The sequence below is a fragment of the Musca autumnalis genome, unplaced genomic scaffold, assembly GCF_047663935.1.
Source record: "Musca autumnalis isolate F117 unplaced genomic scaffold, ASM4766393v1 scaffold_2, whole genome shotgun sequence".
NCBI lineage: Eukaryota > Metazoa > Arthropoda > Insecta > Diptera > Muscidae > Musca > Musca autumnalis.
Genome location: NW_027411755.1, coordinates 2,899,415 through 2,916,887, shown reverse-complemented (window position 1 = coordinate 2,916,887; position 17,473 = coordinate 2,899,415). Strand labels below are relative to the sequence as shown.

The 17,473-nt window shown below is 37.6% G+C and overlaps 1 protein-coding gene across 3 annotated transcripts in view; it reads left to right on the top strand.

The window, feature by feature from the left end:
* Window positions 1–17,473, top strand: part of ZnT35C (solute carrier family 30 member 3) — a 159,282-nt gene that overhangs the window by 57,294 nt on the left and 84,515 nt on the right. For all 3 annotated transcript variants that reach the window (XM_073966539.1, XM_073966540.1, XM_073966541.1), the window contains 2 exons: window positions 4,669–4,779; window positions 10,700–10,820. In XM_073966539.1, coding sequence (XP_073822640.1) covers window positions 4,669–4,779; window positions 10,700–10,820 — 232 coding nt within the window. The remainder of the gene's footprint in view (window positions 1–4,668; window positions 4,780–10,699; window positions 10,821–17,473) is intronic.

Sequence of the window (17,473 nt, the reverse complement as noted above, 5' to 3'; positions counted from 1 at the left end):
ACTTTCCACTTTGCCATTGAATATAAAAAAATAATTCGGATATAGAGGTAGTTTTCATTTCTGTATTGTGTTTTGTTTCCAACCACACCACTTATTACCAAATTGGTAATGAGTAAAGTTGGTAGTAGATACTGATAATGTAGAAAGTAGCTTGCTTGCATTGCTTTGTAATGGGTTATTCGGTTCAAGTGGCTTTGAAATATTTAATGCGATTGCACGGAGGTTTTCTCGTCGGCTAGGGTAACACAGGAAAAAATTTTAGCCATTTGATAAAAAAATTCAAAGATTCAATCAAAAATTTATCGATTTTCCGGCGATAAAAAATTGTCTTATTGACAAAATTCGATAAAATTATTTGATCACAAAGTAAAAATACAACTGATAAAATATTTCACATATTGACAAAAATATTTATCAAAATATTCCACATATTCCATTTTATCAGTTCAATATAAAAAAGTGATAAATATTTTAGTCAATATGTGAAATACTTTATCAGTTGTATTTTTGCTTTGTGATCAAATAATTTTATCGAATTTCGTCAATATGATATTTTTTTTCTGTGAAGTGGAGTCGCCTGCAGGATCTCCATAAGGACCCACAAAAGACTAATTCTCTCCCTTTTTGGGATTATATCAGATGTTTATTGATCTAAATACTAGTATGTTCTATTTCAATGAAATGGGATAGGATTATAGGTTTTGGGATTAGGCCGCTATCGGAAACGACGGTGTTAATTGATGATCAGCAATGACGATGTTGATTGATGTTCAGATGTTGACGATGTTTGTTAAAGTCAAGCGGTGCTGATTATTGGGAACGACGAAGCTGATTGACGCGACTTCTACGATGATCGAGCACGGTGAAGCTGATTGATCGACTTCTACGATGATCGAGCACGTCGAAGCTGATTAATACTCGGGCAGGGTTTAAAAGCCAGCATCTAAAAACATAAGCATTAGCTGTACACTTCAACTGCTACACAATATTGACACACACGGCTAAATAAGCAACAGAACGCATATTTATTTTTGTACATTTTTGCTTATTTCGTTTTTTACGCCTAATCTTTTTTTCGTTAGGCATAATCGACAACCACGCTACATATTTAGCAGTCGGCTGACCATTCGTCGCAGCGAATAAGCAACCGAGGGTGTTTTTGTGATTATAGTTGCCAACGCAGTAATAAAAAAGGTGTTAAATGTCAAAATGCCTTCATCATATGTCAGAACCTAAAGAATACTTTAGACTTTATTGAACGACTTCACCAAAAATTCACATGTCCTTTGAACGAAAATTTTAACGAAATTATATCGTGATTTTTAATGCATTACACAGGTAACCCTAATCTCAAAAACAATTGTTTGATGAGAACCTGACTAATCCGTTGAAACTTTGTTGTTTATTCTCTTTTGTGATATGTGTTGATCATGTGTGCTGCAAAATATGAGTATGCGTGTCCGATGCTGTTTTATTATAGCAACAATATCAAATAGCATCAGCATCGCTAGCAATATTTTTGTGAAATTTTTTGCTACATGTTGCCGTTGTTCATTGTTGCTAAACATATTTCGAAGAAATTTTAGCAGGCAAAGCTGCAAATATTCGTTGCTTTTGCTAATATGGCGTTAGCATTATAAACCCTGCACTAGGGTGTTAATGATCGGGAACGTGAAATTGTTTGAAAATCGGTTTCTACTATTTAAATATCATCTGGAAGGTGTTGATTAATGACTATTCGGACGATACGATGGAGCTCGGGAACCCGTCCGATTATGATCGGAAAGACAATATACGAGACGAGTTCGGGAACTCGGCTGCTGATGATCCGGAACGACGATATTGTGAAGTTCGGGATCTCAGATGATGACGACCGGGAACGATGATATTGCGCAGTTCTGGAACTCAGATGATAATGTGATCGGGAACGACGATTGTAATGATAAACTGCGAAGGATAGGAGAACGAAGTCTCTGTGGTAATATATTGATATGATCGCCACAATGCACAGTGGTTCTGCCGTGTATAAATATAGAAAAATTTATGGTTACAAATTTGATTGTGAATGATATTAATATTCTCTAAACACATCAATTTTTTAATATCCAGTATTAGTTTTGTAAATTTACAGTGATAGTATGCCAAATTAAGTCGAAAAAGTTGTGATTTCTATAAGGTGTCTTAAGAACGTAAAATACATCCGCAAAGCATTCGTGGTTTATGAGTGAAATTTAAATAAATTGAAGAGGTAAATATACAATTTCCAAAATGAAAATGATAGTTGATGGTATTGACAATGCTTTTACGAAAAAACAAACTCATAACTCGTTCTCTAACTTCCCTACAAATAAATTATTTTTAAATTACTTTTTTGAGGTTTAATAATGTTGTGAGTATTTGTGTGTCCCGATATTTTTTAAATACATGGGAAAGACTTTATTTTACGATGAAAAAATTCCAGCTGTCCCATCCGCCACCCGGCAAGTTAAATCCCATATACCACGCCTGTAAACTCTTCATTCATTCATTCATTCCTAAAATCGGGAGATACGTTTATATGGGAGCTTTAGGTATAGCTTAACTTAGACCTATCAAAATACCGAAAATCGGGCGGTACCTTAATACGGGAGCTATACCTAAACGTAGACCTATATGCACCATTTTTTTTTTGAGGAGGAGTTTTGTTTACTCCAAACTTATAATGCAAAATTACAACCAAATCGGTTGGAACGTTTGGGTAAAATCGTTATATGGGGGCTATGTATAAACGTGGACGTATATCGAACATTTTTTGCAAGGAATTATTTTGTTTACTCAAAACTCAAAACTGCAAACAAATCGGTTGAAAATTTGGCTAAATTCGTCAAAAGTTTGGCACTCCATTTCATACATGTGGGACCACTGTACAATGAGGAGTCTTCACAAAATTTGTAAATACAACCCCAAGATTACCTTGATGGACAGCTAGCTCTATGAAGTAGCATCCAATATTGAAATATTTATGTCACCAGTGGCACAGGACGAATGAGAATTATAGTCTTGCAAGGCGTTAGGGTTTCAATGAAGTTGCCATATTATTAGGTTGCTTGCCCGTTGAAATTTGGGTTCCCAATTGTGGCCAATTGTAGTATAGTGCCTAAGACTGTGATATATTTAAACAAGTCCCCTTGTCCCTAGTAGGAATATTGGGTCAGATAAAACTGATGGCGAAGATTTAAGCTTTTATAGAAATTGCCGCTAGAGCGTGCGTGGGTCGATATATCATTGAAATAATTTCCAAATCTTTAAACACCTTTTTTAAGGGTGATTGAGAATTTTCGTCTAATTCCTTTCATTTTTCTATTCTCATTTATTTTTAATCTGGCATCCTCAAAAAACAAGTTTGTTGGATTACGTTTTTTAATGCTGGCATTTGAATGGCTATGGTCGGCTATAAGCTTCAGGATATGTGTGAGTGTGTGCTGTAGTGTATATTCGAATATCCTAAGAATTTAATTTGGATTCAAAAGTTTACGTTTTTGTGCAATTTTTATGCAAATAAAGCAGAAATTTGTCCTTTTTTGTCGTTTCGTCATGCCTGTGTGAACGAACGTTCATTTGGCAATTTTCGCAAAAGTATTTGTTGCAACACTTGCTTGCAGCTGCATAAAGCAGAAAGTAACCCACACACACAAACACATATGCAAAAAAACTCAAACAAAGACATAAAAATGAAACGAAAAAAGAAAGCAAGACAACAATAAAATATGGCGGCGACATGTTGCAATAAAGGCATTTAATAGACTCTGGATATGCAAAAGTTGGAAAAAAAGTAGTGATAATAAAATATATTGAGTACTGAGGATGAATGGCGGCGGCACACAAATACTATTCATTACTATTCATTGCTTGATTGTCATCGTCTTTGGAAGAAAACAGTTTTATTGTATTCTTTGAAGGATTAAATGCTTCTCCCTGCCTATTGTCCCCGTATAAGGCTTTGGATAAGACGAACTGAATGTAGGTAGATAGATGTGACTGAGGAAAGTTATTGGTGACAAATTGAAATTTGAAATGTAATTTTAGGAGTGAATGAAGAGCTGTGTATTTATGTTCACTTCGTTTTTTTTTTGCTTTATAAAGGCTAGATTCAAATAAACCAAAGTACTTTAAATAGAACAACATGAACGAGGACATCTATAGGTATATCCTGGAGATGAACGGGCGTATATTGTATATAGATTTTTTGAATTCTAACTGCGGTTAACGTCAGGCAACAAAAAGTCTCTCCGATTTCTTTAAAACCATCGTCATTGTACATAGAATAACAATAATGATTCCCCTCTACTAATTGTTTGCATAACGAAGTTCCTTGTTGTTGTCTCAAAGCGTTTTCTTAATTTAAACTAGAATAGACGATACCTCCCCTCCCCACATTGTCATTTTAATTCGTTTTTAATGTTTTTCATCTGTTTGTGAAAATTACTTTTAGAACTTTTTTGCCTTCCTCCTTTAATTTAATGGTGGTCCTCTCCTGTTTCAGATGCGGTTAAACATTTTTTACCATATTGTTTTGGTCTATTTGTTATACTTTTCTAAAGAATTATATTACGTTTTCGTTGTTCTCTTTCTCTTTCAAATATAATTCAGTTTACATTCATTGTGTTTTGTTTTTTTTTTTTTTTACAGTGCGTGATCATTGTCATCGTCAACGCAGCGAAGGTGTGGACGTTAAGGCAAGACGTAAACTTCTCATTGCCAGCGGTCTTTGCTTATTTTTCATGATATGCGAAATTGTGGGTAAGTAAAAAAAGTGCCGCAGATATATACACACAGTTACAAACTTATATTGTCCGAAAATAATTTGCCTTCCTTGATTTTAATGTGGCATGTTCATGTTTTTCTTTAAACTGGGTCTGGAGCAGAATACTAAATAGGCTGGGCAGCCAGCCGGTCGGCCAAGCGAACAAAACACACGAAATCATAATTTATTACCATTTAAATAAGTAGAAAATTGGGTAAAGATTGAGTTTTCTGTTAAGAAGAAGACTGGGGGTGGGTGGGCGTATGATGATGGTCAAAAAGAAAAGTGAAGCATGGTAGCATGTCCTTGAGGACATTTCTGTTTGCGGTTATATTTTTCTACCTAATCATTGTAAAGCAAATGAGGTTTGAATTTAAATGGTAGCTATTGTCTAAGTTCTGCCATGCAAATATTTTTAAATTTTAAAAATAGCTCAAGGCAAAATGTTAGTCCTATTGTCAATGACAGTAATTGTAGTTCCTTTTTTTGGGAAATGACATTGTATAGTGTTATTTGAGATTTAAAGCTTTAAGAAAAGGAAATATTATTAGCTTAAATAATTTCCCTTTCCTTCCTAGTGATAGATGGTGCAAAGGTGACACTCTTTCTGTGGGAATGTGAGGCGGAAATATGGAAAATGAATTGCAATGTGGTCTTTCTCTACCTTGGAGTTGACTTTTTCCATCGAAATGTTGACCTCTTTTCCCTTCATGGTGAAACCTTGGTATGTACGCAATGACGATTTTAAGCTGGAAGGCACTAATTCATTCTAGCAGTATTACCTAACCAGCGTAATCGTGTTAATTTCGAACGATTTACTATAGTCCATACCATCTACATAATTAATTATACCCTTAACTTTTAAGGCCTCGGTATATAAGAAGCCTCGCGGCTGGCTTTCTTGCTCCTCTTCATTTCTGACATAATAATAATTTTCTTCTTTATTTTTACACCCTCAGCAATTATGCTAACGAGGGTATACATACACACTTTCATACGGGCAAAATATACCTCATCGAAATAATGGTTTTAGACCCCAAGTATGTTTGGACGGAATCCGTTTCAGACAATTTGGAGTCGATTTAGCAATGCCGTCCGTCTCTCTGTCTGGCTGGATGGTGCGCACGATAACTCTCGAACGGATGAACCGATTTGGTCCAAAAGTTGGCTATCGCAATATTTTGTCCAAACTTAGTTTAAGTTCGAAGATGGGTTATATCGGTCCACTCCTTCCGGTACCTCCCCACAAAAGTTCGAAAATGTATGGAAAGTTTGTGCGCACGATAACTCTTGAAGGGAATAACCGATTTGGTCCATGCTTTGAACATCGTGAAACTTCTGCAAGACTTAGATGAGGTTCCAATATGGACCCAATCGGTCCACTCCTTCGGATACCTCCCACACAAAATTTCGGAAAAGTTCAGTTTAGGACCTGCTCCCGAATCGCTTTGATTTTTGTTGTATTCACTGTCCCCTCTACGGCGGTACAAGTTTCATCAGGAGCAAGTCCATACTTCCTGAAAAAATAGCCTCAAAGGTGCAAAAAACCCTATGATACCGTGTGTAGTGGTTGGAGCGCAAGTTACTTCTCTCGAACGGATCTGCCGATTCGGTCCACAATTTGTTTTTCGTAATATTTTGCCCAAACATAGTTTAAGTGCGAAGATAACCCATATCGTTCCACTCCTTCAGGTACCTCCCCCACAAGAGTCCAAATATGTTCGGAAAAATTGTGCGTACGATAACTATTGATGGGAGTGACCGATTTGGTCCATACTTTATACACCCTAATATATCTACCAAATATATATTAGGTTCGAATATGTACTATATTTGTCCAATCCTTCAGGTACCTCCCACACAAAATTTCGGATAAGTTCACTTTAAGACCTGCTCTTCATTTTGATTTTTATTGAAGCAACTTGCATTCGCTGCCTCAATTACGACGGTAAAAGTTTTTTCAGGAGCAAGTCCATACTTATTGAGAAATCAGCCCGATAGGTGTAAAAACGCTCTATGGCACCATATGTAGTGGCTGGAGAGCACGACAACTCTCGAATCGAATACTGAGTTAGTCCATACTATGCATATCATAATATTTCTTCGAATATTAGATGAAAATCGAAGGTGGTGCTTGTAGGTCCACTCCTTCCGGCACCCCCCCACAAAAATTCGAAAATATTCGCTAACATGGTACGCGCGATATCTCACAAACAGAGCAACGTATTTGGTCCAAACTTTTATTCTCGAAATATTTTGTCTAAACTTAGTTTATGTTCAAAAATGGGCCCTATCAGTCTACTCCTTGCGGTACCACCCATACAAATGATCAACATTTTAGTGCGGTTAGGGATCTGGTCGCGGTTAAGGTCCTGAAAGTGTTTACCAAAGTAATCCTAGTGGTTTACGATATTATGTTTTTCGTAGGCAAGTACATGTTTCCTTATATGATGGTCCAAAACCTCTAAATTATATGGTGATCAACTGAAAAGACAGGTGGTCGCGATATTTATCAAGGGGAATGACTCCTGAAATAAGCCTCACTTCCAAAATAGACTATGTCGGTCCATTCCTTTAGATACCTTCCCCGCAAAACTTTTGAGCTTCTATTCAAATCCATATATTGTCGGTTCATACGCCTAAAATTTTGAAAACCCCTTTAATACATATTTTTTTGGGAAAAATGTTTAAGTCCACACAGGCTGAGGGTATATCTGTGTCGGCAAAGCCGACTGATCCTTTTTTATACCCTCAGCATTTATGCTAACGAGGGTATATACACTTTCATACGGGCAAAATGTGCCTCGTCGAAATAATGGTTTTAGACCCCAAGTATGTTAGACGAAATGTGTTTCAGACAATTTGGAGTCGATTGAGCAATGTCCGTCCGTCTGTCTGTCTGTCTGGCTGGAGCGCACGATAACTCTCGAACGGATCAACCGATTCGGTCCAAAGTTTGGCTTTCGTAGTATTTTGTCCAAACTTAGTTTAAGTTCGAAGATGGGTTATATCGGTCCACTCCTTCCGGTACCTCCCCCACAAAAGTTCGAAAATGTTCGGCAAATTTGTACCTACGATAACTCTTGCAGGGAGTAACCGATTTGGTCCATACTTTGCAAATCGTCAAATGTCTACCAGACTTAGATGTGGTTCCAATATGATCTCAATCGGTCCACTCCTTCTGGTACCTTCCACACAAATTTTCGGATAAGTTCAGTTTAGGACCTGCTTGTATTCACCGCCCCCTACACGACGGTAAAAGTTCCATCAGGGGCAAGTCCATACTTCCTTAGTAATATTTTGTCCAAACATAGTTTAAGTTTGAAGATAAGCCATATCGGTCCACTCCTTCAGGTACCTCACCCACAAAAGTTCAAAAATGTTCGGAAATTATTCGTACGGTAACTCTTGAAGGGAGTGGCCGAATTGGTTTATACTTTACACATCCTAATATATCTACCAGATATAGATCAGGTTCAAATATGGACTATATTTGTCCTCTCCATCCGATACCTCCCACACAAAATTTCGGATAAGTTTACTTTAAGACCTGCTATCGAATCACTTTTTTTGTTGAAGCAACTTGCATTCGCTGCCTCAATTACGATGGTAAACGTTTTTTAGGGGCAAGTCCATACTTCTTGAGCAAACAGCCCGAAGAGTGTAAAAACCCCCTATGGCACCAAATGTAGTGGCTGAAGATCCATTCTTTTTAGTATCTCCTCCTAATCAATATTTTTGTCGGTTCAAACGCCCAAAATTTTTAGAACATACGTTTTTTGGGAATAATTTGTTTCAATATACACAGGCTGAGGGTATATTTCTGTCTGTTACTGTTACTTTTTTACTTGTTACTTGTTTTATTGTTATTATGTCATAAATAAAGCGGAGTATGAAAGCCTCGAGGCTCCTTATGTACCGACGCCTATAGGATAACGGGGGTAATGGTTTTAAACCCAACCTATATTTGGACGAAATCAATTTCAGACAATTTGGAATAAATTCAGCCCTGTCCGTTCTCTGTATGTCTGGAGCGCATTCTCGAACGGATCAGCCGATTTGGTCCAACATTTCGTCCTCGTAGTTTATGTCCAAACATAGATCAGGTTCTAAGATTGACCATATCGGTTCAGTTCTTCCTTAAAAACTGTTCGCTAAAAACGATCCACTCCTTCGGGTACATTTTAGAAAAGTGAAGTTTAAGATATCGCCCATACTTCCTAAGAATATAGCCCGAAAGCTGTAAAAACCTCTAGGAACCCTGCCACTATACATGCAGGTGTGCACGATAACTTTCGAATAGATAAACTGACTTAGTACAAAATTTGGTGCTCGTAATAATTTTCCAAGCTTATATCGAAGATGGGTTATATCGGTTCTTTCCTTCCTGTGCCTCCCAAGTGCAGTTTAAGAACATGTATCGGTTCTTTTTGATTTTTTTTTTGCCCCAGGTTGTACACTTACCTCTATTTTAGGACAAGTCCATACTTTCTCAAAAATAGACCGAAAGCTCTAAAGCCCTGCCGGCACCAGCTTATATGTTGTGGGAATGTATTGAAACTTTTATTGGACTCTAATTGTTTCTTTCGCGGGCAAGACAATGCTTCTTGACATAATATAATTGTTCCACAAACATCCCAGAAGGTACTAGGGAGACTTCTTTCATATCAATGAGTGCATTCCGATTCATATTAGTTCTATGATATGGGACCTACTGTCTATCGACGAGTCCGAAATACTTTTTGCTTTTTAATTATTTTCTCTAGGTACGCAGAACTCAGGAAATTTTCGCATTTGAGTGCACTTCTAGCTCTTAGTGTAATCCATACTTACGGTTTTATTTTAACGCGTTTTTTTACTTTCTCATTATGAGTTTAAAATGCACATAACCGATTGTATATACAACACCGATAATGTTCTTCTATTAAATGATTCTAAGCCGTAGAAAAGGAGTTTCAGAAGCTGCATCATACGAAACTTGAAACATAGGTTGGTACGGAGTATAGCAAATCACACTTTTTTCGTCTGCTATTGTTTTAATAAATGATTACAGATTAATATAACATTAGTTTGTAATTACTCATAACATTTTATTTGCGTGTTCACTTAAATTTGAACAATTTCACAGTGGGAGAACTCCTGCCCTTTAATGAAAAGGAACACAAGCTCTCCCACATTCCAATTCACATAAAAAAATGCAAACCAAGTGCAAAAGAACCACGTCTTCTTTTGGTTTCCTTTATCAAACATAAACATTGAATTTCCAGTAGATTCCTCCCATTACGTTTCGTTAAAAAAAAGATCTCACAATATCAGTGTCATTTAACTGGTGGTGGTCATATCATTCGATTCCATCAATTATACTCTACTTGCGAAAGGCAAAACTAACTTCTTTGAGAATTGCTGCATTTCATTGCAATTCTGGTTTGGTAAATGGTATGTGTGTTCTTTTTTTTTGTGTGATGTAATGTCATGTCAGTCATTTCGAAAGTTGTAGCAAGTCGTTGCTGTTTGCCTTTTGCATGCCCAAGCCACCCACTCAACTCAGCACTTCTTCTTCTTCTTCTTTCGCTGGCATTCCAATGCCATACATTGCTTTTTTTGGGGGGTATGACAATGTGAAAAGGTCATCCGTGTACATTTTATTGGACTCATAGACAAACGGACAACTCCGCCTTTTCAGTGTTGTTGTATTGGATTCTTTTGTTTCGTGTTGCTGCCGCTGCTGCTGCCTGTCGATTGCCCTCCAGGCGCTTGAACTTCAGAAAAGCATGAACAGAACAAATGATACCTTCCTGTCGTTGGTTGGTTAGTGTAGGGCGGAAGGCTATGCTCGAAATAAAAACAAAATGTTAAAGTACAAAAACAACAACAAAAACAAAAGACAATATTTCTCATGTTACAATCATTTTACAGGTGGCATTTGGTCAAATAGTTTGGCAATTGCAACAGATGCTGCTCACTTGTTAACCGATTTTGCAAGTTTTATGATATCCTTGTTTGCCATATGGATTGCCGGTCGACCTTCAACACAACGGTAAGTTTGCTTGTTTTTTTGTCCTTTTTCGTTATACCACCACTAAAATGTAGCTATTGAAAAAAAAATCGAAATATATTGGCATAGCGCCCTTTTGTGGGTTTTTTAAAATAGCTAATGTACAGTGGGTCCAAAGGATCTAATAATTTTTACAGACTAGCAGATATCATATATACATATAATACAAATTCATATTCGCATTGACTGATTGATTCCTTAGGAAATTGTTTATAAAATAATGAAAATTTCTATCAATTTTGCCCAAGTAATAACAAAATTTGGGCATACACAAAAGAACGAAGAAGAAAACCATCTTTAGTTAAAATTAAATCGCAAAATTGTAAATAAAAAGTTCAAATAAAAGTTGGCATCACTGTTGTTGTCGGTAGAAATTTGCGACTACTTTTTATTCGTCGCTAACTTACCGAGAAACATCGTTAATTACCGAAATTGTAAGCATTTTAATTTTATCGATATTTGTCGATAAATAAACAAGTAAAAAAGTATCAGTCGGCCGACAGAGATATACCCTCAGCCTGTGTATATTGCAACAATTTTTTCCCAAAAAACGCATGTATTTAGGGAGTTTTAAAAATTTTGGGCGTTTGAACTGTCAAAAATTTTGATTAGGATTAGAGATCAAAAGTTTTGCGGAGGAGATACTAAATAGAATGGATATCCAGCCACTACATATGGTACCATAGGGTTTTTTTACAACTTCAGGGATGTTTGCTCAAGAAGTATGGACTTGCCCCTGAAACAACTTTTACCATCACAATTGAGGCAGCGAATGCAAGTTGCTTCAACAAAAATCAAAGCGATTCGAAAGCAGGTCTTAAAGTGAACATCCGAAATTTTGTGTGGGAGGTACCGGATGGAGTGGACAAATATAGTCCATATGTGAACCTGATCTATATCTGGTAGATATATTAGGATGTGTAAAGTATGGTCGTACGCACAATTTTTCCGAACATTTTTGAACCTTTGTGGGGGAGGTATCTGAAGGAGTGGACCGATATGGCTTATCTTCGAACTTAAACTATGTTTGGACAAAATATTACTAAGGCCAAACTTTGGACCGAATCGGCAGACCTGTTCGAGAGTTATTTTGCCCTCCAACCTCCTCACACGGTGTCATAGGGGTTTTTTGCAACTTTCAGGCTATTTTCTCAGGAAGTATGGACTTGCCCCTGATGAAACTTATACCGGCGTATGGAGGGCAGTGAATACAAGTTGCTAAAGCAAAAATCAAAGCGATTCGAGAGATGGTCCTAAACTGAACTTTTCCAAATTGCGGGGAGGTACCCGACGGAGTGGACCGATTGAGTCCATATTAAAACCTGATCTAAGTCTGGTACACGCTCCACGATGGGCAAAGTATGAACCAAATCGGTTACTCCCTTCAAGAGTTATCGTGCGCACAAATTTTCCGAACATTTTCGAACTTTTGTGGGGGAGGTACCGGAAGGAGTGGACCGATATAGCTCATCTTCGAACTTAAACTAAGTTTGGGCAAAATATTACGAAAGCCAAAATTTGAACCGAATCGGTTCATCCGTTCGAGATTTATCGTGCGCTCCAGCCAGCCAGCCAGCCAGACAGACGGACGGACATTGCTCAATCGACTCCAAATTGTCTGAAACACATTTCGTCCAAACATACTTGGGGTCTAAAACCATTATTTCGATGAGGCACATTTTGCCCGTATGAAAGTGTATATACCCTCGTTAGCATAAATGCTGAGGGTATAAAAATGCCTTAGAGAATCCCACTACTGACTTCTACGTATTGGAAAAAGGGCAACAACAGCTGTTAGTTTGCTGTTCTGACCATTAAAATTCTTTGTTCGACATTCAGGACACGAGTTGAATATCGTGCCATCAATTAGGGCTCAGTAGTGCGATTCTCTAACTCAATTTTTGAGTTACCGACAAAAATCGGTAAAATTAAAACGCAAAATTATGAATGAAAAGTTCAAAAAAGTTGTCAACACTCTTGCTATCGGTAGAACTTTACGACTGCTTTTTATTCGTCGCTAACTTACCGAAAAACATCGGTAATTACCGAAATTATAAAAACAAAAAACATTGTTCCACAACATCCCATACGGGACAAGGGAGACTTCTCACATATCAATGAGTGCACCCCGATTCATATTAGCTCAATGATATGGGACCTACTGTTTATCGCCGAGTCCGAACGGCGTGTCTTAAGACACCACTTGTGGAGAAGTTTTTCAAGGCTGAGATACTCAGGAAATGTCGCCAACATTACTGAGGGGTATTTTGCCACCGTTGAAAAATGTTTGATGTTGCCTGGTCGGGGAATCGAACCCCCGACCTTCTGCGTGCAAGGCGGGCGTGCATACCATTGCACCACGGTGGCACCCAACCGAAATTATAAGCATTTTAATTTTACCGATAATTGTCGGTAACTCAAAAAATGAGTTAGAGAATCGAACTACAGTACGAGTTGAGGCGGATGTATCGTCCGGGTCTTATCAAGACGAAGACCACTCACGTTCAATCGGCGTTAATCTGCTGCGATAGATTAGGGCAGTCTCCAAGTTACGGCATTCACAATATGTTTCGTATTGCTCTCGCAACTGCATCAGTATGAATGCCTGACAGACTCTTTGATCTCCTGACGGTCTTGGTTCTGGAATGTTTGTGCACTAGATTGTGGTATTGATACTCAAGCTCGGACTGACACTCTGCCAGGTTTGAATATTCTTCCACTGTATATCGGTAATATTTACATACGACAGTGGTGCCGCATAACTTACCACAGCCCGGCCTATAGATTTGTAAGAGGTAAAAAGGTTTCTTCGTCAGCACCCCAAGTGTTGCCGGCCAGCGACTCGAGGATCTTGTTCCTACTTCTGATCATATCACAAATAGCAGCGGTTTGTGCGGACGACTTTAATATGTTATCGAACGTTACATCCAATATCTTGGGGTCGAAATCAGGACACCATCGATCAATATGGTCAGGGGCTGCTTCATTACAACCGTCTAGGTGGTCGTGAATTTATCGACGGATATTTGCACATTCCTCAGATGGAAAAACTGCACTAAGTCAGCCATATAAATAGATATTTAACCTATCACATATATCATCGACGATAGGACACGTCGCCAAGATCGTGCCATCATATAGTACGATATCTATTCCGTCTATATGGTGTGGAATTTCATGAAGATTAAACAGTTACGGAGATATCATCTCGTCTTGGAGAACTCTCTGTCTTACTCTACGAGTCTTGGACTTCTTATTTCGGAATTCCACCAACGCGACTTCTCTCGTCTTTATGTCCTCGAACAGCTTGGCATGGTTGATGGTAGGTTGACAAAAGCCTATGATAGGTCAAGAGCCACCATAACTGTTCGGTCGCATGGCATGTTCTGGGTCTGTCCTTGACTGATATGTGCGGATATGGTGTGTAGTATTGTTGTGGTGCTGGGCATTTCCCGGAATCCATAATGATGTTGGGCAAATGGGAAAGAACTTCTCACTATGGAGAGGAGTAGCGCCTCTAAGATTTTCACTACTGTCGACAGGAGGTAAATTGGCATGTACGACGCCTTTGCTTGCAGCCTTTCCACATTTGTGCTACAATATAGGAGGGTAACGATAAATTGATGACACATGTAAAATACTCAACTCTGGGTTCATCTTGTTGCTTAATCAATACCACCATTTATGTGGCCCTAACCCTTTTGATGATTTTTCGTTTCCGATGACATCTTCAACATTACTCATCTTTAATTGTGGTGCTACCTCCTCAGCTGAGAGGTGTGTCCGTTGTAGAGCACTCGTCTACATCCCATCAATCTCGGGGTACTCTATAAATTACCGGTTTTTAATAATACGCATCTCTTCAGATCTGTCTCTGTCATACTGATGAATGTTACTTTCGTGACAGCAGTTTTGTCATCTTTCTTTCTCTGATTCGAGAGTGGTTTAACCGTTGCCCACAATTTACTCAATCCATTACTACAGGATGGCTTGCTTCAGATGGTCTAGCCACTTTTTCCGCTTATGCTCGCATATTAGCAAGTAAGTTCCCTGGGGACCTCAATAGGTCTATGTGATCTTGTGATACCGGCTGCCACTCTAACCTAACTCTAAGTTCCCTAACTCTTGGGTTTTCAGAGTTTGTACGACGAAGGTCATCACGCTGATTTGCTAATCCCGTCGCATCTGTTGGGATATTTGGTCGAGCGGTTGCAGCTGTGATGAGGTCTCGAAAGTGTCTCTCATCTACCCGACCATCTGAGGGTAGGGCATCTCTTTGTAGCGATTGGTAAATACTCTGAATCTTTGCCCATTGGCTTTTCTATGGTCAGAGACAATGAAGTCCGGTTGTATGTTAACGGATATGTCTACAGGGAGGTGGTTTGAGCCAAGGGAAATGATCGTGTGCCTTAATGGTATGTCTGGTGAGCTGTGGCAATTACAAATGTGAAGCTATAAATTTGCTCAGCCAGAAGTCCCCTAGCACCAGACGGTTATAGCCTTCCAAAAGCGAACTAATATCAGGCATATAACCGTTCGTCATAATATTAGGGTTTTTGGACCGGGCTTCTACATTTTGGTGATATGCAATAAATCCATATTATACCCGTGATATGCTCCCACGTCGGATGATGCTGATCGGCTGTAACAGGCATCAAACTCATCTGAGACTTATCTTTAGTTTAGTCTTCTTCGATTTAAAATGTATTTCAAATACATATTTATGCCTTGAAACCACTGTTCCTTTGTTTCCTACACTACAAATGTTAACTGAAGACATATTCTTTAAATTGTAAAAGTTTTCGATTGATTTGCTACAATGACTATATTCAACTTTTTATACACACACACTGCTACAATATTGAAGCGATCACACATTTAAGACTTTTATATTTGTTCGTTAGTTTCCGGTCATTTAATTTAATGTCAAATTTTCTACCGTAACATCCCACCCACATACACACCGGAATCTCAATAAATGTTCAAATTTTAGTTTTATTAACGTCTTTAGTCGACAAATTTATTTGGCATTTAATGGGCAAACCAAAACTATACGAAGCACTCCGTTCGACATTGGCATTTGGGGATCACACGAGTTGAGAATCAAACATATGTGAACATGAATTCGATTTGAAACGTGAAATAGAATTCCATATTTCTCAGTGGGAATAAAATTGCAAGAGAGTAGAAGAAAAAGAAGGGACAACAACAAACAAAAAAATCCTTTTTTGCACATAGTATGTTGCAAATATTAATAGCAGCTCTTAGCTGAGTGACAAATTTCTTTCTATTATTTGTTTCGTATCACTCACATGACACGGCAGCGAGTAGGAAAAAGAGAAGGCGTTGTAAGACGTTCTGATAAACGAGCGTCATTTGTGCCAACGGAGTGGTAAGTTGTTCTATTCCGGAAACGGATATGTATTGTGGCTGCACGTGAACGGGTGTTCGCCAACAAAACTCTGGGTACAAATTGGGTTTTTGTGTGAGCGAATGAAGTGATTTCTATATTTATTATTAACAAAAAAATCATAAGTGTGGGACTTTGATAGAATTCACTTTTTCAACACAAACTTCTTAGGTCATGTTAGCTCGATTAATTCAATTAATTAAAAAATCATAGGTTTACATGTAGACTGGTAAAAATGTGAAAAGTTGAGGAATGTTGTTGTTGTTTTTTTTTACTTCTAAATAAAAATATTTTAATAAACATTTTCTAAAAGTTTAATTCAAATATTTTACATAAATTTTAATTGAATGTATTCTAGAAACCATAATTTGTATATTTGTTACTTGTGTTGAAAATTTTGTTGTACATAATAATAAACCAGAGAGCGATACCACATAGGCCAATAAATAGTATTACCCTCCTGCCATTGATTATTTATTTGCAAACAATCTTCTTCCATTACTCAGTTCAACTTTAATGTAAAAACTACTTTTTAGCAAAATTCTTGAAACATACTCTAGTGATATGTGGCCCTGAGGTAAAACTATTTAATACAAAATTTTAAATTGACAGACTCTAGGCCATAAACGATGGGAATCATGAACATGTACATGATTAACTTCAATGAAATAAAAACAAAATCAAATAGGACCACAAAAACAGTTCACATTTTTGTGCATAGTTTCCCAGGTGTTTTTATAACATCCTATTGAGTTACCAATGTACATGGGTCATGATGTTGCAACAATTTACCATATACAACAGACATTCTGTGCTGTGTTCAATATTATTGCCTACTCCAGTGTTTAGATTGTTGTTGTCACAAATATGAAGCCACTCAATATATCACACAAGTTGTAAGGTCGATTTAGAAGTTTTTTTTTCAGTGCTTCCCTTATGTTTTATGTAAAAAACGTGCATATATTTTTGGTAAAGTTAGTTCACAACAACAACAAGAGTAAGAACATTATAGAACCACAACGTTGTTGACTTCCTCTTGTTGTCATAAACATAAACTAAAAATTTCCGTATGTTAATGTCAATTTAAGTAAAAAGCAGCCCTGCATAGGAAATCAAGAGAAAAACAAACTTTACCGGAAAAATTGGTTTAAAATAAAATGCATTACATGATGAGATTCTACGCTGGGAATAGACAAAAACAACAAACTAACGGCCCTTAACAAGT